General features: G+C 33.7%; 2 protein-coding genes across 4 annotated transcripts; one reads left to right on the top strand and one right to left on the bottom strand.

Annotated features, from left to right (window-relative positions):
• Window positions 1-4,818: 4,818 nt before the first annotated feature.
• On the top strand, window positions 4,819-9,960 carry LOC128164503 (uncharacterized). Of its 3 annotated transcripts, XM_052828385.1 has the most exons (3): window positions 4,819-5,403; window positions 7,668-7,793; window positions 8,653-9,960. In XM_052828385.1, exons 1-3 carry the CDS (start codon window positions 5,067-5,069, stop codon window positions 9,234-9,236), a joined length of 1,047 nt encoding a protein of 348 aa, XP_052684345.1. In that variant the 5' UTR covers window positions 4,819-5,066; the 3' UTR covers window positions 9,237-9,960. The 3 variants fall into 3 exon arrangements, with proteins under 3 accessions (XP_052684345.1, XP_052684344.1, XP_052684342.1); XM_052828384.1 differs by lacking the exon at window positions 7,668-7,793; XM_052828382.1 differs by having other exon boundaries at window positions 7,668-8,772.
• A 57-nt stretch (window positions 9,961-10,017) lies between these two features.
• LOC128167060 (monocarboxylate transporter 9-like) lies at window positions 10,018-21,104 on the bottom strand. The gene is made up of 4 exons (XM_052832566.1): window positions 20,707-21,104; window positions 13,129-13,272; window positions 11,510-12,415; window positions 10,018-11,237 (listed from the first exon to the last, which is right to left on the bottom strand). The coding sequence occupies exons 1-4, from the start codon at window positions 20,882-20,884 to the stop codon at window positions 11,068-11,070; spliced, it is 1,398 nt and encodes a 465-aa protein (XP_052688526.1). The 5' UTR covers window positions 20,885-21,104; the 3' UTR covers window positions 10,018-11,067.
• Window positions 21,105-21,489: the final 385 nt, after the last annotated feature.

Raw genomic sequence — 21,489 nt, 5'->3', positions numbered from 1 at the left:
AAGTTCACCATTCTGACTAAAGATAATATAGACTCTGACTAAAGATAATATAGACTTAAAATTTTTCATAACTGTTTTTATTTTTTTTATCATACTTTTTTAAAAAACGGAGTTTACAATATGGCACTGTTTTGATAAAAAAATGTAAGAGAAACGACAAGGTCAGGAAACGATATTATCTTGTAGACATTATAAACTATGAGAATACAATGGAGATTTGATATACGATAAAGTAAAAATACAGGGATCAGTGATGAAGGTCAATATTACGGTGGCGCATTCAAAGTTCTTTTTTCTGCAATCTGAAACTGTATGAAATAACGCTGAGTGTGCACAATGCTTCATGTGGAGACATATCTGAGGATAAAGCATTGAAATAAAATATAGATATAGCAAGAATGCGGTAATTGAATAAACACAGGTAAATCTCGAATTTGGGTTTATTACATTCTGTGCACATTATTCTGCATGATTATTTTCAAGGTTTCAGAATTTTCACATAAGCCTAACGTTTTACCGTGGCAACACCGTTATTGTTGACAAGCCAGTCGAGTTCAATAATTCTTGTACCGTAGGTGATCGTTCGTGTAATGTGCGGGATCGTGCGTGTATCAGGAAATTGGTTTTCGTCTTTTACCGTGTGTGATCGTTTGTTTTTTCGTTTTGTAACTTTTTTACGGAATGCCATGACAACAAGAAGTAGTTTTTAAAACAAAGCAGCATTGTGACTTCTTTTAAGGCTAAATTAATAGCAAGCATTTAAAATGTGTGTTGTGATTTGTAATAAACCCGGTCGTAAATTGATTAAATTTCATTAAATCAAAAGATATTTTTTTCGGAGGGGGTGAAATAGAAATAGATAAATTATTATTTCATATCTCTCTACACACATGATTTTTTCAAATAGGAAAGGGTCCGACATTTTCTATTACATGTATACGCTATAAAAGTCAAATGAACAAAGAATACTTTTAATAAATCGTGTCTTTTGTGGACAAAATGACCGATGAGCACACATTTTGAGTGATGTTTTCATGTTTTTGGACCAAAGACCACACAATTAAGATTAGACTTCTTTAGTGCTTATGTTGATAACGTATTCCAAGGTGTATCGAAAATCGTCTTCATCAAATCGGATTCGATCGATCTTAAACAATTACATTTATTGATAAATCTTCAATTTATGAAACTGAGAAGTCCGAGGAGTCTACAGGTGCCTGATCAACTAATGACGTATGCAGTGGCAAAATTTTCTTTGTAAAGAACAATGGCTAATATTCGAATACAGCTGTACTTGGGAATTTAAAAAAGAATCAGACATTTTTGACGCAATAAGTAAAACTGATACCCCCACAGCTATATAGTGTTACACGTAGACTGTCTTTCTCCCGCTGTATGCAGAAACACTTTTGTAACAAATCTACACAATTCGCTTGCATTTTGACTTCCTTTCGTTTTATGTGTTGAACTGTTGAAAGAAAAAGAAAAAGAACCCATATGCACCTAGCTTAAAATACGGTTTGTTTCTTTTCTTTTTTTTAACACAAAAAGATAGGAGTATTTACTTTTTTGTCGCCTTGCTCGTAATTAACTTTGCCATTTGTTTTTGTCTGAAAACAATGCTCGTGTACTTCATATTCAACACCAAAATAATAACGAGGAACATAGAAATGTTGTTTTGAATTAAAATCCAGATTTTACTGGTAATTTTATTTGCAATATACTTACCAAAATAACCAAAGATTCATTGCACTGATTACTCTGACGTTGCAAACGTCAAATTAAGGTTGTGCAGCCCAGCCTTGCATGGGCAGATTTTTTCTCATTATTCATTTTTGATTACATAATATCCTTTCACACACGAGTGATCCGAGACATTGACACAGGTAAACAGGTAAACTAACGAAGCCACTGCTCCAGACCCACGTTTATCTGGGGTATGTATACACATGGAAGGTGTGTTCCCGTTTTGCACACATTTGATAATTGGATATAGAACAATAGGTGTGATTTGTGTTGTGATAGCAATTATAGTAAGCTTTCAGTCAAAGATTTTACCTGGATTTTTACCTGTGTTTTATCATTCATTTATCAGAGCCCTTACGATAATACAAGAAGAATTCAGATATTTTGTTTGGTTTTAGGTCTAACAACTAATAACTATTATCATTTTTTTTCATTTGATAAAATAAAGATAATGATATTTTTAGTCTTAAATTTCCACTCAGTTCAAGACGTTGTGAAGATGATGGGGTACTCCTAGTCTCTTTTTACAACTTGGTTGCGAAATATGTAAAATGCATGTTTATAATTGGTTGGTTGGTATCAACAGAAAGAATATTATGAAAGGAAAAACAGTTCTTTATCACAAAATATTTCAATCTTCGAAGTAGCGGCTTTGACAGTAGTTCTTACGACATCACCGCTTTAGTATAAAATACATTTTATAATTGCGGGTCACTTTCTGATTTTTCAAATCAGTAGCTCAATACACGAAGCACAAAACTTTTTGACAAAAATAATAATTCTATTATTGATTCAATAAGTTCTTATGACGTCACCGCTTTAGTTTATATTGGGGTACATTTTCTGGGGTTTTTTTTTCAAACCAGTAGCTAAATACATAGACACAAAAAATTGTAACAAAAATAATAATCCGAATATTGATTCGATATACTTCAATCTGAAGAAGGTTTATGTCTTCATTTGATAGGTTTTACAGTTTTTGAAGCATATAAAATTGCCGTTTTATCATCATAAAAATTGTCTATTTTCTTCGATTATTCAAGCCACAGCATAAATGAGAAATATTTTGCAGCGTTTTCACTAGACACACTTCCTCACTTTGTGTCAGCCAAAACAATTATGATTGATTATTAAAATATATTTTCTTTTCAAAGTCAAACATGTACATGTATATGTACTTCCTATTGAAAAGCATTTCATATACAACATGTTTGCAATAATCTTTCTTGTTTAAATATATTAATGAAATTGTTCATGACTAAATTACTGTAGGAATGTTTGAAATTAAATTCTAAAACATGCAGGTAAATTGTTATGTAAATGTGCTTTTATGCAATTCATATTGTAACATAAAATAGATGTAAATATCAGTTGGGAGTACATATTTTTTATTTATTTCATTGTCAATAGCCCTCACAGGAATTGTGATATAGACTATAGCAATTAAGCAATTATCTCACCTGGTCAAATTCCCGTTTCGCACACATTTTTTCGATACATAATTTTCAAATGTGTGCAAAACGGGAACAAACCACATAGAACACGAGTCTGGTGAACAAAGAGAGGGTTTCACACCTCTAGACTGGTAAATTGATTTGTGTATAATTAGCTACTCAATTGTTAAAAAAGTAATTATAAAAACAGAAAAATAAATAAGACTGTGTAAAATCAAGCATTCGTAAGCTAATACATGTGTATAGTCCGTCAATCAGTGATTAAAAAGTAAACTAATGTTCAAAATATGCCTTTATTGTTACTTATCTAATCACTTAAATAATGACCAAATTTACAATTCAGCAATTAAACCTTTTTTTATGTGATCAAGTAATTGTTTCGAAAGTAATTACATTAGTCTTAATTTCTTAATTAATAAAATGCAACATTCTTTCGAGCGCTATGGTCAGCAATTTAACGCTTTAACTCCATATAGCTTAAATTGTTATACTGACATCGATTGTGGCGTGTAAAGCGTTGCTTTCTTTAAAAAAAAGCCTGTGATGTATGTTGAAAATTGTGTGATGTGTGTTTAAGATTTTATGATATATGTTCGAAATCTTGCGATGTATATTCGAAACTTTGTGATGTTTATTCGAAATCTAGTGATGTATATTCGAAATATTTTGATATATATTCGAAATCTTGTGATGAATATTCAAAATCTTGTGATGTCTATTCTATATTTTTTGTGACGTTTATTTTAAATGTTGTGATATATATTTTGTAATTCATATTCGAAATCTTGTGATGCATATTCTATATTCTTGTGATGTATTTTCTATATCTTGTGATGTATGTTTGAAATCTTTTGATGTATATTCTATAATCTTGTGCTGTATGTTCAATATCTTGTGACGTTTGTTCAAAATCCTAAGATGTATAATCTATATCTTGTGATATATATGTTCAATATCTTGTGATGTATATTCTATAATCTTGTAATGTATGGTCTATAAATCTTGATTTATGTTCTATAAATCTTGATATATGTGCAATGATTGCATTTTGGGTAATATTCTGTAGACTGGTAATTGCTTCTATCTTATGCGGCTCCTTTGCCCTTCCGTGAACATGGTTTGTTGCATTGCGTCAACCCCCCAAAAAATGACAGTTCAATGTGGTGTTGTCATCTCGATGATTGCACCCATACACAATGCAACAGACCATGTTCTCGGAAAAATTCTTTATGTAAAGGAAGTGCGCGAGACAGAAGCAATTGCAGTCTACAGAATATTACCCACAATACACTCATTGCACATAAATATTTATAGGACATACATCACAAGATTATTTAAAAAACATCAAAAGATTATAGAATATACATCAGAAGATTTCAAACATACATCAGAAGATTTTGAACATACATCACAAGATTTTGAACAAACATATATAACAAGATCTTGAATATACATCACAAGATTTCGATCATATATAGCAAGATTTTGAATATACACTGTACATCACAAGATCTTTTAATAAAAATTGAGGTTCTGCACATGTGTGGTTTTCTTTATAAATGAGAATGCTTTGGTCGCAAAAGTTTGAAGAAAAGTGAGCATAATTAGGTTTATCAAATATGGATAAACCCTGTTATTTCATGCAGTTAAGCATATTGTTTGGGGCAAGAACTATAACTCTAGTAATGTTAATTCAAGGGCAATAACTCTACACTTCCTGGTCTTGGAGCGTGCGCGTTTAGCTCTTCCTTTTATATTCAACTGTTCCCTGAGTCGGTCACAAAAAATCAACTAGAGAAATAATCAAGTTTTATCGTTTTAATCGGCGAGTTTTATTACTTTATACCGGCATATTATTACAATATCATGCTGAGGGTAAGGAACCAAAGGGCATCTAAGGCGAGAAGCCCATACGCAGCCGTGCCAAATGGAACAAATACAGTTGCCTCGAGTAGTGTATTGGCACGAGGTCGTCGCGGAAATCGTCGAGGAGGTCAAGTGAGACAGCCCGTTCCTCCGACACAAGCGGCTCCTTCAACACCTGCGGCTCCGACGACACCAGCGACACAGGCGTCAACTGAAGCAGGCCAGGGAATGTCACTGAGCGGGATGATTGGGATGATTCCTCACAACATGCCGCCCATAGTTAACCCCACCCCTGACGCACCAAGTGCGTTGTCGTCACATGTTCCCATGAATCAAGGTACAGAAAATTATTTGGAAAATAGTATTGACACGCCAAACCCATTTAACAGTGTTACTTCTATACTGGGATCCCATGTATCCCAAGCTCTCAAAGATAAAATTTGGAATGGCGAATTTGTTCATTTAAACAAATTGTTGCTTCAAGAGCCTTGCACAGAAATGCAAAATCAAATTGTTTTCGAGGGGGGTGTTTTTCAGGTCAAACCAAAAAATAAAGAAACAAAAATTACAAACTTCTCGCAATGGATGGATGCATTTTTCATATATGCTTCTATATACTTAGAAAAACATCCACTACAAGCCATTTCACTCTTGAGATATATGTCAACAATTAAAAGGGGGGCTGCTAGTAACAATTCAGGTTGGTTGGATTATGATGTGCAATTTCGCTCAAAGAAGTCTGTAGACTCCTCTTTAAACTGGGGATCTATTGATGCTGAACTATGGTTGTTTTACATGCAAACAGTTAATAAAACCCAATTGTCAAATCATTCAACTCGTAGGTATTTGAAATGTTATGCCTACAATTATGAAGGTGCTTGTCAGACACAATATTGCAAGTATTTGCATCAGTGCATCACATGTAATGCATATCATCCCTCCATTAACTGCTTCAAAAATAATCAATCTAATCAAATTCCCAAAAATGCACCTGCTCGTTCGGAAAATTTTAATTCCAACAACAAATTTTTCAGGAATCGACAACAAACCACAGGACGGCAAACCTACATGTAACTTGTTACATAAATTATGGGATATTGGCAGCACTCCAATCAATACATATAACTTCGATTCTTTACTGGTAAATTACCCAAACAAAGAAATAGCAACAGTTCTATCAAATGGGTTTAAAAATGGGTTTTCACTTCAATATACAGGCATTAGAAAAAAGGTTGAATTTAAAAACATGATATCTGCAGAGGAACATGCTGTTGAGTTACATGAAAAAATTATAATAAAGAAATAAAATTGGGTAGAATTTTAGGCCCCTTTCCCTGTCCACCTATTTCAAATTTGCGGTGTAATCCTATTGGTATCCTCCCCAAAAAGCAAGGGGGGTGGCGTATGATTTCTAATTTATCACACCCAGTGGGTAATAGTATCAATGATCACATTGATCAGCAATATTGTTCAGTGTCGTACTCTACATTTGATCAAGCCTTGTCACTGATTCAGGAGATGGGGGAGGGTGCATTAATGGCCAAAATGGACATTTCAAGTGCTTTTCGATTGTTGCCAGTCTGTCCTGAAGATTTCTGCTTGCTAGGTTTCAAGTTTTTAAATTCATATTATGTGGACAAATGCTTGCCAATGGGTTGCTCAATTTCATGTTCATTATTTGAGATGTTCTCTTCCTTCCTTCACTGGGAGCTGCAGCAAAGGTCAAATTCAAGGGGGATCATTCATTATTTAGATGATTTTTTATTTATAGGTAGAGCAAACACAGCTGATTGTGAGATGTTAATGGCTCATATGATAAAGTTATCTGAAATTTTAGGGATCCCATTAGCTCCAGAAAAAACAGAAGGTCCATGTACATCTATTTGTTTCTTAGGATTAGGCATTGACACAGTTTCAAGAACTATTTTCATTCCAAAAAATAAAGTTACTGAACTTTTGGAAAAAATTAATGATGCTTTAAGTTGTAAAAAGGTCACCGTTAAAAAATTACAGTCATTAGCAGGGTCACTTGCATTTGTGGTTAAAGCTTTGCCCTCAGGAAGAGCATTTTGTCGTCGTGTATATGCGGCTTTAGCAGAAGGTAAAAAGTCTTTCCATTTCATAAGAATTTCAAAAGAAATCAGATTGGATTTAGAAATGTGGGTAGAATTTCTTACAAAGTTTAATGGCTTAACCCCTTTTCCATCTTTGACATGGCAAGATGATGAGACACTCAAATTTTATACAGATAGCTCAGGTTCAAAAGGGTGTGGGGTTATATTTGGCAGTCAGTGGTGTTATTTGGCTTGGCCTTCACATTGGTTTTATGAGACAACAAAAGATATTACTTTTCTTGAACTTGTGCCTATTGTTTTGGGAGTTTTTATTTGGGCAGAACAACTCTATGCAAAAAAGTTATTGTTACATATTGACAATCTCTCATTAGTTCATATTATTAATCAAAAGTCTTCAAAAAATAACAGGGTCATGGTTTTAATTCGAGCGTTGGTATTGTATACCCTTAGTTATAATATTCAGGTTAGAGCTATACATGTTCCGGGTAAAAATAACAATATAGCAGATGCTATTTCTCGCTTTCAGTGGTCAAGATTCCGACAGTTGGCTCCTACAGCAGACAATTTTCCATGTCAAATTCCTGCTCCATTTTGGGAGATTATTCATCAACTATAGATCAACTGTTAGAAGCCAGTATATCTGAAAACTCAAGTAAAGTTTATAAACAAGGCATCCAAGCATTTTTTAATTTCAGAGTTCAAGCTTCCTTTGAGCATTTGTGGCCACCACCTATAGATCATATAGTAATGTTTATAGCTTATATGAAGGAATCTGGATTTGCATTTTCAACAGCAAAATCTTATATGGCTGGTTTGAGTTTTGTTGTAAATTTACATGGTTGGCAGAATGCTACGGAATCCTTTTTGGTCAAAAAGTTGTTAGCAGGATTTAAAAGGTCATGCAGAACTCAGGACATTAGACAACCAATTACATTGTCTTTATTAACACAAATTACCAGTATCATTCCACATTTAACTATTTCTTCATATGAAGCACATTTATTTCAGTCAGCATTTCTCATTGCATTTTTTGCTTTATTGAGAGTAAGTGAGCTAGTGGCATTGGAAAGAAATCATGTTCAAATGTTGGAGGATGAGTTTATAGTTTTTGTGGGTTGCTCAAAGACAGATCAATTTGGTAACGGTTCATCCATTAGAATACCCAAAACACCAGATTCTTTTTTGATGTTTCAAATTTTTCAAAAATTTCAAAGTCATAGGCAATGCATTCAAGCAACACATCTATTTGCCCACTGCAATACTAAACCATTGACTCAATATCAATTTTCATCCATGCTGTATAAATCCTTAAAATTCCTAGAGGTACCTGCAAATTCATTCAAGTCGCACTCATTTAGGATTGGAGGTGCAACTTACCTGTACTTAAAAGGGGTTTCTGAAATACAAATCAAGCACATGGGTAGATGGAGTTCCTCGGCTTTCAAATCCTACATAAGACCATGTTAATAATATTTTTAGTTTTATGCTGTTAAATCATACATAAATTTCAGATTTAGTTTGGATCATTGGCTCATCTATTATTCATTGGGCACAGAAATATGCAGAGACCACAAATCAGTTAAACCTTGGATTAAACCACTTTACCATTAATTGGAATGGTAGAAGGGGAATGGTTTGGGAGTACTTGTATACAACTGTGTCAAGTATGTTAATACCTAATAAACAACCAACTATTTTGATAATTCACTGCGGTGGTAATAATATTGGGGACCCTCAAAATACCCTAAAAGGTATTCAAAAATTCATGAAACTAACTTTATCTCAAATAGCAGACCTCTTGCCAAACACTCTCATTGTATGGTCACATATATTACCTAGAAGTAATTGGAGGCAGTCTTTATCAACCATTGAAGGTGAAAACTCTAGGCGTAGAATAAATAGTGCCATTGCAACATTTGTTTTGAAAAAGCTTAATGGTGCATCTATAAAATATCCAGATATCCAGATAACTCAAAAGAGATTATTTAGATTAGATGGTGTGCATTTGTCAGATCTGGGTAACAATATATACATAAATTCCCTGAAAAATGCTATTGTGCAGTTTGTGACATCTTCCTCTCGCACCTATCCTTAAAATATACTAGCAGATATATCTCTGGCAAGTCATGGTCCGTTTACTTATCTATCTTATTATATATCATATACATATATCTGAATCTAGAATGTCCAAGTATAGACATTCTTATGTATCATATCTACAGGTGTCATTGTTGTCAAAATTGCCGCCTGGTATTGGCGGATGGTTCACGTGACAGTGTCCGTGATCCATTTGGCATAATTTTGATTAGAATACTGTCTCCGTGGGGCACTGTTTTTTTCCAGGCTCCTCGGGTCAAGAGAGTATTTCTAATATTGTATATTACATATATATATTTGATATATGCTGCCATATTGTTTGAACGGCGCATGTCGAGTTCAATGTACATGTATGAAATCTATCTGATGTACATGTACTATATATCTGACTGATATCTATCTGATATTCATGTACTTATCTAAATTTTGCACATTTGATTAAACGGCCATGACAACTACGCCAAACAAACAAAAGTCTATTTAGTTTTGTATATACATCAGGGTAAATATCTGAATCATAATTGTCTGTTGTTTTGATATTGGTATTAGCTAGAAACATGAAAAGCATATTTATTTGGGCAAAGGTCATGAAATAATTAGGTTTATCAAATATGGATAAACCCTGTTATTTCATGCAGTTAAGCATATTGTTTGGGGCAAGAACTATAACTCTAGTAATGTTAATTCAAGGGCAATAACTCTACACTTCCTGGTCTTGGAGCGTGCGCATTTAGCTCTTCCTTTTATATTCACAATGCAACAGACCATGTTCTCGGAAAAATTCTTTATGTAAAGGAAGTGCGCGAGACAGAAGCAATTGCAGTCTACAGAATATTACCCACAATACACTCATTGCACATAAATATTTATAGGACATACATCACAAGATTATTTAAAAAACATCAAAAGATTATAGAATATACATCAGAAGATTTCAAACATACATCAGAAGATTTTGAACATACATCACAAGATTTTGAACAAACATATATAACAAGATCTTGAATATACATCACAAGATTTCGATCATATATAGCAAGATTTTGAATATACACTGTACATCACAAGATCTTTTAATAAAAATTGAGGTTCTGCACATGTGTGGTTTTCTTTATAAATGAGAATGCTTTGGTCGCAAAAGTTTGAAGAAAAGTGAGCATAACTGACTTGCAGCAAGGATTTTTCGACCACAACGATAAAGTGGGATTTCCTCACGTCATTTGTACGAATAAAATCGTAAGATTTTCGTACGTTTTTTGTGAAGTGCAACTGTCCTGTAATTTTCAGATCTCAAAGAAAACTGTGGTGATTGTTGGGTATGTCCAGGAGCCACCGCGCGAGCCAACAAACTGTTGCTGAACAAATTTGCGTTTATCAAAAGTTTTTAATACATATTTGAAAATCAAGATGTAAATAGTGATTCTGAATACAAGTACATGTACCCCAAATGAATGCTTCATATTTGAAGGATATCAATGGAAGTGTTTGGCCACATTTGGCTTCATATCATAGAGAACTCACTTTTTTGTAAACCAGGGCTGCATTTTACAAAAGAACTTACGACAAAGTCGTAAATATTTACATTCTCGTAAAATGAGCTTTAGAGAACAAAATTGACATAAAACCATTTGTTTACAAATATTTCAATTCCCATGATTAGATTTTCCAGCCATTAGAATAAATCATTGATTAGTTGGTGATTAATTAGCATTCAATTATTTGGTCGTAAGTCGTAAGTTCTTTTGTAAAACGCAGCCCAGTACTGCTTGGTGAACATATGCATCATAATTACTTAACTTAACAATTGAATGTACATAATTATCTATGCATTATTTAGTTATATTTTCTCGTGGTTTACTGGATGATATTGAATATTTGTTGGATCGTATAAAACAGTCTCTCATTGGGATGATCAACAGCACAATTCCGCTCAATAATACGGATAATCCAGCAAAATAGAAAGCACTTTCATAGGAATCCGTTTGTTGTTTCAGGTAACCTAAATATGACATAAATACCAATAAATAAAAAAAATCACTTTACCCTTTTAATTAACCTTATAAATACATCTTGATGTCACATACAAAGACGCTTCAATAAACAAAATCTGTAACTCTATTTTTGGAAGAAACCGTTGACACCCGTTATCTTGCATTATATGTATTCATTTATATTATTCATACTAATTACCCCTATGCTTTTACGTGGTACTTTTAACTAAGAAACATTGTTTTTAAGAACCATGAACAGAAGATGATGATGAGGTCTTACCTCCAACCGGTGGTCCAATGAAACAGCCTAATCCACAGGCTAACGTAAGGTAACCCATTCCATCCCCGATTAGCCTACTCCCGACGAAATCCGAGACCATGGCTACAATTAGACCCAGTGAAATACCAAAAGCTAACCCCAAAAGGGAGTTGACCAAAGTTAGGGCCAACATGGTATGCAATACCGGCAATGTTAAGGCTATGATACACAGCCCCCCTACAAAGTTTGTGGACAAATACAACACACATCTGTTGATGCTGTGGTGATTCATTAGAAGTGCCCCTACGATGCTACCGCACACTGTTGTACCTTGAGAGATGGATAAAAGCGTTGCCGCCTGGGTCAAGCTTAGACCAATTTTGGTGTAGTAATCGGGACCAAGGAGTACCAACGAAGAACTACCAATGTTCCATAAAACATTGTTAATTGTAAAAAGCACATATGGACCATTGCTTAAAAGTTGCAGGAGTACTAGTGTGGATTTTTGTTTTTTAAGTGGAGTTTTGACCATTTTTCTTGTTTCTTGTGAAGATCTGCCGTTGGCAATTGTTGATCCATGGCAACCATTAGAATTTTCAGACACATCATGAACGGTAAAAATAGTCGTTGTGCTTTCTGATAAGTCAGCGTTTACAGTTCTTGTCTTTGTCTTTTTCCACTCACGTTGTATCGGGGACTCTCTCAAGAGCCCAGCGAGAATGAAAAGTTGCAAGTTAACAGCGGCAATTATGAACATGGATCCTCTCCACCCATACATTTCAATAAGATTCTTAATAATAAATGGAAACACAACGGCCCCTAGTGAAGAACCGGAAGTAACCACTCCTGTCACGAGACCCCTTTTTTGTTCGAACCAGAGCCCCGAAAGTGTGTGGGATGGTACGTAGAGAAAACCGTATCCTAAACCTATAAAATAAAAAAAAACCGTATCCTAAACCTATAAAGTAGAGAAAACCGTATCCTTTACCTATAAAAACGTCATTAAAACACTCAACAAAAGTACAATTTATAATGCATATTGTCAGACGTGGCTCACATTAATATGTTACATTAATTTTTTTTTAATAACAATTCATAGAATGTAGAACTATCTATAACAATTTAATTGTTATAGATAGTTTTAAATTATCTGAATTTTGAAACTTTAATGTAACAAATATATGAAGAGAATACGACATACTTCTAATTTCGAATATTACCAAAAGCTACAATAAACATTAAAAATACTTTCATAGGTAAATTTGTTGATGCATGCAAAATGAACAAAACAAGTTTTGATACGTGTGACGTCGCTAATAGTTTCATTTATAATGATATACAATGTATATCATACTAATGATTTATTGTGGTGGCAGACCTAAGAGCCTTTTCTTTAAAAAAAACCGACATTATTTACATTTTTACACAAATCAAAAAAAGTACTTTGAAAGAAACAATGAAAAGTACTACATTTTACATGTGTAATGAGGTTTACATGCACTTTTTCCAAAAAGTTTTGATTCTTCATTTATGTTTCTTACAAATTTAAAACTGAAATAACCGAATTTCAATGGAATCAAAGGATGCTTAAACATTGCCCCCCCCCCCCCTTTTTTTTCAAAAATATTATCTTGTCTTACCTGTGAGAACTCCATAAAACACAATCAAGTATGGCAAATTTGGAGTTAAGGGTAGTACGGATAACCCAATGCTGCTTAGCAGAGCTCCCAGCAAACAAACTTTTCTATATGACATTTTTCTCATTAAAAAACTGGCTAAAGGTCCTGAAATATTTATTTTTGAAAAAAAACTTGTATAATGAGCAAGAACACATCAAGTTAGAAGTAATTAAAAAAATTAAATATTTAAAAAATTCGAATATTTTCCTTTATTCACCTCAAAAGGGAAGGAAACTAAACACATGTTATACAAAAAGTCAATTTATTAACATCTATTATGATTATAGATCGTATGTCTTTCATTAAATCCCCAGGATCAATACACAAATCAAAAATATCAATAACTTAATATAAATTTCCCGCCGCTAAGAGACCTGCTATTGAATATAATTTATGACGTCACACAATCCATTTCGGTTTGTTTTTATTAACATAGCAACAGTGTTAGCAAATCATGACATTCGCTCTAAATTACAAGTTCTGAAAAAATATTAAACAACTACGATTCTAAACCGATCTTTTACACTTGACTTTCCGCTAAATTACAAGCAAATGACGAACGCATGTGTTGAAATTTAAAAGCGGAGGGTTATTGTCGGTGGAATCTTCGCGTAGTTGTGGGAATGTTATCAACAGATGCAAACTATCTTAGACAATGGCTGCTGTCGTTACATTTATTTCGTCATGATAATTCCGAATTTTAAAAAAAATGCCTTTTAAAGGGGTGTGCGGCCATCTTGTACATTTGAGACTAAAAATATAGACAATTTGTGAACTGGCTTGTTTCTGCCCAAAACTGACTAAAACTATATTGAGGCCTGTAGCTGTGCGGTTCTAAGTGATTAAAAAAGGCATTGGTCTCCTCTTGTATGCATAATCTGCATACAAAAGAACACGTACACCCTCATAATTATTGCCTTTTCATCTTTCGACAACAATTTTGGGCAGAAACAAGCCAGTTCAAAGAAATGTTTACATATTTATTCTCAAATGTACAAGATGAAACGGTGTAACGAAGAATAATGATCCCCCGTAGAATAATGACCGGGGGTCATTTTTTGACGTAGAATAATGACCCCTCTTGCTGTAGAATAATTGGATTTTTCTGAAGAAAAGAGTCCCAGGGGTCATTTTTCTTCATGTTAAACATAAAGAAAAATGACCCCCTCTGAAATCAACAATAATCGAAGTACTGAAGAACTGACGGGCATGTTTATTTATTTTAAAATCAATGATATGTTATTTTGCATGACAAATACATGTAGTTTCTAATTTGAATTACGCACATTTTTATAATTTGAATTTTTGGACTTTTTCGACAAGAATGCCGAAAAACCCCCATATGAATCATGTTAAGTAATATTTAAAGATAAAATTAATTCAATCAAACTATGTATCAGTAATAAAAATATTTCTCGAAAATTGTATGGATCCAAGCAATATTGAACTCTAGTCTTGTTCAACCAAACGCTCGGCTGACACCGTGAATCGAATCTCCGACGAGGAATTACGGAGACAGCCGAGCGTCGTATATTGCACTCTGGCGTAGGAATACATACAACTACAAAAAATATTTAAATTGCTCGTACCATTTAAAATCTGACTATTTTCAAGGTATTTATAAATAAGTTTCCTTGAAAAACAATGCTTTAGCATACATGACATCGTATTTATCAATTATTTTCAAGAACTAAGTCTTGTCAGCAGCATTGATTTGTGCTGAGGTCCAAATACTGTTTCAATTTCGGTTTGTCTGAGTAACTGCATAGGAGAGTTGATTAAAATAAACTCCCAAAAATTGGTTACCCAGTATCCCATCACGATATCTGACTTTGAAATTACTGGAATTTTTACTCTGTTCAGTTGATTTGGAAGTTATAAACACCGAACTTGTAAATAAATCGCTGTATATAGTTTTTCATAACCGTAGAAAACACACACATAAACACATGTGCACTTACATTGCCACAAATTGATTGTTAACAGTTAGTCTCTTCTCTCGTCGACATATGGCGGGAAGTAACTCTGACTTGTGTAGAAATCTGCTGAACTATACTTGAATTCTTTACCATCAATTATTCTTAACAGCATATTTTATAGCTTTTTTATTTAAAGACGATTTTTCATTTACAAAATGTATGCACAGCTTGCTTAATTTATATATCGAGATTTTACAATTGCATCGGCACATGTGTGTTTAGAAATCTGTGCTGGTGGTGCTACTGTAGCAAAGCCATTCCGTACGTAAAAAAGAAAACAAACGAAAATTTTTTTATATACATTGAGGAATTAAATTGTGTGATAATTAACGAACAACTACCATGAAAGAATAATTTTTGTAAAAATATATAATTAAGCAATATTCATTGGTGAATGAATTGTCAAACAAAAAATGATATATATATTTTCGTGCTGGGGGAAAAGGATTTTTAAGGTTGAATGTCCCTCTGATAAGAAATTTAACCTCTGTAGAAAATATTTTCTCTTTGTTTCTGATAACTCGTAATTATCAAGGCAACAAGGACAACAAGCAACAAGGAGGTGGTACGTACTGGGTCCCATTTTATGCTAGAAGGCGACATTTATTATAATTAAGATATTAAAAGAAGAAATTTAAACGGAACAAACTGAACCCCAACTTTTCAGGGGGGGGGGGGGGGGGGGTTGGCGAAAAAAAAGTTAGAAATGTTTTACCAAAACGTACAAGTTTATATTCATCATATTGATCAAATTTGAGGTAATATCTATAAACCCCCCATCCTCCAATGCATTGTTTTTTCTTCTTCCATATATACCTTGATTATATATAATAGTACAGTCCATCAACAATACGTGTTTGATGGTTTAGGCCAGAGAATCTTTAGATGGAAAATTTTTATTTCTCTCTTAATCGCTCGTTCACACAGGTAAATGAATTAGAATTGGGAATGACATACTAAGACAATTGCAAACTCTAGACTTAGTCATCATTATAGGAAATTTATAACATTTCAAATGTTTAAAACTGATTTAGGTTTTTCTATTCTAAACGACCAGAAATGGGGAAACAAAATGAAAAAAAAAGAAAAGAACAATATCCCATTTTATTCAAAATAATATATATCCCTATATTGAGATTAAAACAAAAAGCTCTGGTTTGAATTTTTTTCATTCTAAAACATATGGATCCATTTACTATTATCTTATCCAAATTTAAAAACAGAAATCCTTTTATGAAAAATCAAAAACTATTGTAATTTATCATATACTGTATGTAAAACCTGTATGTAAAACCTTCAACAGTTCATGATAAAGAAAGATAGGTCTTGCTGTTTGAAGCAGTTTTTGTTACAAACCTAAACAACAAATGCTCCTCTTAACCAAAAAGCAGCGCTTCATTATGTTTTGCAAGATGATTTGACATTGTATATAACTAAATAATATTTTCATATGCATTTAATATTTTTAATTTTATGCTGCGATAATAAAGTTTTGGTTTTTAAATCACTTTGTCTAATTTTCTTCATATCATGATTACACACATTGTCAGTGTTTGAGAAATCTAGCAGCGCTTAATCTCAATACTTTGTTTCATTGGAATCACGTGGTATTGACTTTGATGAAAATCAAATAAATAATAATTAATATACATCGATATTCTAAACATTTTTGTAATGTTGCATATGTGATGAGTGGCTGACTATAATAAAACCTAAATAGGTGTTAAACACTGTTCGAAAATAATAAGTGATTATTTCTAAAAGCATTGATAAGGGGTTAAGGGCTCATTTTGAAGGTTTATATACCCCTTGATTTTGATCACATGAACTGAGAAACACGCGCGTTAAGTAGAGGAAGTTTCTTAATACTAAGAAAAAGGATCTGAGAGCTTCCATCATATCTAAATGTGTCAATTTAGCTCCCTTGAACGTTGTTTTATTTAACTCTTCACAAAGATATAGTGGCGAATGGTGGGCCGTTATCTCCCTTTTTTATTCTGTACATCAAACAAATTACAGGGCAGTGCAGGAGACCTATAGGGCTGTACGAGTACCACCAGATAATTCTGAGGGGTTTATACCTCCCTTGATCTTGATCACACGATCTTTACTGCCTCCGAAGTTGTCAATGCTCCCACAAACTATTGATGTATTAATCATCTTGATGTTAATTAAAGTATGCCGATGATAAAGTAAGATATATTTTCTGTTCGAGTACTCTCAGTACTTTGACGATTTTCCTTATTGAATGGATGATGTAAGTGACTGCTAACTTCTATTGCCTAACAATGGAGTACACTTTTTATAATTTTAGTTTCATCATTGATTCTGGGTGATGCACTTGCATTGTAGTAAGGGAAACTCGTCAATGTAAGCATAATTCATGATCAATATCGGGTCTACTCTTTTATCGGCAATAAACAGAATTTTCTTTTATAATGTCTTGTATCTCAAAATAATTCTAATGTGTTGTCACTCGTTAACGATGATGAGATATAATGAGATATATACAGTCATGTCAATGTAACTCTTAAAGATGACAACCATACTTCTATACAATATGTCAGTATCTTGTTATATCAGAAGGATTTTTGTTTTCCCTTCTTTCACGGTTTATTTGAATATGAATAATATTATAATTTTTTTTTATTTTCTGTAAACTGCAGTAAAAATCACAACATTGTAAAGACTATTTCACAAATAATTATGGAATTCCATATACGACAGCCAACTGTCAGCTGCCAACTGCCTACTGCTTACTGCCAACTGCGTATTGCCAAATGCTTTCTTTACCTCTTTATTGGGTTAAGCGCATGTACAAACATTTTGATAGCGTTCTATTTTATTTTATACACATTAAACACAAATTAACAACCATCTGTCAGGCCTGAATCACTGCATTCCATATCATATGCCATTTTACATTAAATCACAACTAGCGAGCGAGCTTGGAGTGCCATATTCGAGTACGTATGAAAACCCACCAAGCACATAATTTCAAGTACATTAACTCGTGTTCACTACTTTTAAAAGACATGAGAGATAGTGGAGTTCTTGATTTGTCTGATTCTATCCATACACATGTAGAATGTTTGAGATTTTGTTTCATTCCTGTCGTTCAGAATGACCTTGAAACAGTGATGGACACATGGAATAATCATATATCTAAAAACAAAACACACTTTGTCCATCGGGTCGTCCGTCTTTTTAGCCGGGCTCTTCTGAAAGCAGAGTCCTGGCTGTAGGCAGGCAAATCGCTAATGCTACTATAAATAGCACAACTTCAAAAGTAAACAAAAAACCAAACAGCGTCAAAGTAAAAGCCTCCGCTATACCAAATAGTTACACAAAGAGCGATGTTTTGTCATAAGTGTTGGCATTTTGTTTCATTTTTTTATTTCGAGAGAATTGTCTTTCTTTTTTAGTTTCCTTATTAATAACGTGTTTTAAAAACAAGACTATGCATTTTGGACACACACAATGCGCAGGAATTTCCATGAACTACTTTGCTGCGCGTTGAAGAAATGGTTTTGTAATGGGCTCATCCAACGAGTTTTATAGAATTGCGTTACAAACGATGCTAACTATTGCCCCCAAGCAAATTTTTGCTGTAATTTGAAATCCTGATTTCATTGCTCTGTACGCGATATTGTTCCTAGTATCCCCTTGCGCAACTTGCTGCAAAGAATTTGCGCTTGGAATGATAGATTATGAGTGACTGCCAATGGCTTTTAAAACGTGTTTTGACCACCTTGGTGTGAGCATATTAAATTAAAACTATACAGTGTAGAGTGTGTGTTTAACATTTATGATTTTATTTTTACAGAAATTATTTTACTCCATTAAACACTAAAAAGGTTCCCAAAAAGTTTCATAGCCTCGTGCAACGTGCTTGGGAGCAATATATTTAGATGCAAGATTGTTTCTTCAGCAATTTCATAACACACGTTAGATGGACAAAGCACTGGGTGAACTACTATGCTTCTAAATCCAACTTCTCATTATTTCAAAGTAAATTTAGGAACAATTATCTTTCCTGCGAGAAAAAGTGGGGGGCTGAACCCTCTATCATGCTATGTCTCTAATGGTTAGGTATAACTTTGCAAAAAAAGTGGGGGGGGGGGGGGGGGCTAAGCCCCCCCTAGCCCCCCCCCCCCCGGTTCCGACGCCTATGCAAAGTGTGTTTGTTTTCTAATTCTATGATTATTACATGTGTACATCACTGTTTCAAGGTCATTCTGGATGACAGGAATGAAACAAAATCTCAGACATTCTACATGGATAGCTTCAGGCAAATCAAGAACTCCACTATCGCTCATGTCTTTCAAAAGTGGTGAACACGAATTAATGTACTTAAAATTATGTGTGTGATGGGTTTTCATACGTACTTGAATTGTTAATATGTGTTTTTTGTGTAAAATAAAATACTAGGAGTAAAGGCTATCAATCTCTCCATCCTCAAATAAATGTATGCACATGCGCTTAACCCAATCAAGAGGTAAAGAAAGCATTTGGCAGTAAGCAGTTGGCAGTAAGCAGTAAGCAGTTCGCAGCTGACAGTTGGATGTCGTATATGGAATTCCATAAATAATAACAAATTTTACTGAAAAACTTTAATCTATAAGGGGGTCATTATTCTACAGAGGTCACTTTTCTTCATGTAGAGTGTGCTCATTTTTATGAAATGACACTTATTCTTCAGGCAAAAGGGTCATTTTTCTACGTAAAATAGTGACCGGGGGTCATTATTCTACGTCGAAAAATGACCCACGGTCATTATTCTACGGGGGTCATTATTCTACGTTACAGCGGCACATCCCCCTTAAAACATCCCGATAACATTAACTATACTAATTCGGTTAGCGAGGACCTTGACTTGGAATAAAAGTTTACTACTCGGAGTCATTTTTCAACATTGAATGTGTTGATTTAGATCTTAAAAAGTGTTAGTTTAAAGCAGCTTCCTAGAATCGTTCTCTTTAAATATTAATCGTGAATCTCACTGGTAGGGTTTTGACTGTTTTGATTTTTCAAAACAAATATTAATACAATTGTTGACATCTGTGACTGTTAGCAAATGAACAGCCTTCTTTTATCATTGTTTATTTATAATATTGCAAATGTTTAAACATGTACATGTATTTCTTCTTTAGATTGGCGTGTGAACAAAAACAACATCAATTTTGTTCCATTGATTACTTAGAAAAAAGAAAGCCAGCGGTTTATCCAAATCACTGGTGTGACGTCAAAAAAAGATATGTTTTTGGTTTTCAATACGAAAGAGTTCTACATCATGTCAGCCTCATGTAAATGGCGGATAATTCAATTTCTCAAACGTCAAACGTACATTAAAGTTTAATTATGTAGTTTATTTGCAAATCAGCAGGACAAAATGTAATAATTGAAGCCACTTTATTAGTATACCTATTTTTTTTACTTTCCTTCCCCTCTAACATCGGACACTAAAGACACCCAACAATTTAAAATATATTTAACTTTATAAAATGTTAGGCTCGTATAACTTACAAAACTTGCAATGTAAGAGAGAAAAAATACTCACCGGTAGACAGTTGAATTCCAAAATGTATTGAACCAATTGATGAAATCAAAGATAAGCCTTGATCGAACTCTTTTTGAAGTTCTATTACATATATTCCAAAGGAAAGGCTTATCCCATAAAGGATGAATTGAATCAGAAATGCCGAAACGGCAATAGCCAACCCCCAGGTATTATTCATGGCGTTTCTTTCTATCCACCCGAAATTCCCCACCAGGCTAACATTTCGGACACTTTGAAATATCTTGTGTGCAACCCACACACCCTACAATTTCATTTTATGTCCTTAAATTGCACAACTTTGAAACAAGTGATGAAATATACAACAATTATACAAAAGGGTGATTTTTTCATAAAGCAATCCATGTTGATATGCGTATTTTTGAGGAGAACACACGCTGTGTCCTCAAGTCGTCCCAAAAATCGTGATTTTGCATAGAATTTGGGGAATTGACTAAGGAAGAAAGCATACTTATTGTAACATGACTTAGGAAGAAAGCATACTTATTGAAACCTTAACATCGGGTGATTTTTTTTTTACATTTCCTGACTTGCTTTCTAAAATAAATAGATGCTTTTTATTTAAGTGTCTACAACACTACTTAGAAAATTTAATCAATTTCTTTCTTCCTTTCACCCACGAAACTAACGGTATAATGTAATGATTATGGGGGCAAGTGTTACTGAAATTAGCAGATCTTAGACCACGCTAATTGTATTGGAACGATGTTCTTATATGTCATGTATCTAATTTATACAGGAACTGAGCAGAAATCATAAGAATAC

This window comes from Crassostrea angulata, chromosome 10 (genome assembly GCF_025612915.1).
Source record: "Crassostrea angulata isolate pt1a10 chromosome 10, ASM2561291v2, whole genome shotgun sequence".
Taxonomy (NCBI): Eukaryota; Metazoa; Mollusca; class Bivalvia; order Ostreida; family Ostreidae; genus Magallana; species Magallana angulata.
This window is presented reverse-complemented; position numbering and strand designations above follow the sequence as displayed.

What these genes read in the sequence shown, in the direction of transcription:
- LOC128164503 (XM_052828382.1), top strand. Translation starts at nt 5,067, where the DNA reads ATGCTGAGGGTAAGGAACCAAAGGGCATCTAAGGCGAGAAGCCCATAC. An exon ending in ACATGTTCCCATGAATCAAG is followed by an intron (nt 5,404 to 7,667) that starts GTACAGAAAATT and finishes TCTCGCTTTCAG; the next exon opens with TGGTCAAGATTCCGACAGTT.
- LOC128167060 (XM_052832566.1), bottom strand. Translation starts at nt 20,884, where the DNA reads ATGAATAATACCTGGGGGTTGGCTATTGCCGTTTCGGCATTTCTGATT. An exon ending in TGGAATTCAACTGTCTACCG is followed by an intron (nt 13,273 to 20,706) that starts GTGAGTATTTTT and finishes TAAATATTTCAG; the next exon opens with GACCTTTAGCCAGTTTTTTA. An exon ending in GTTTTATGGAGTTCTCACAG is followed by an intron (nt 12,416 to 13,128) that starts GTAAGACAAGAT and finishes TTTATTTTATAG; the next exon opens with GTTTAGGATACGGTTTTCTC.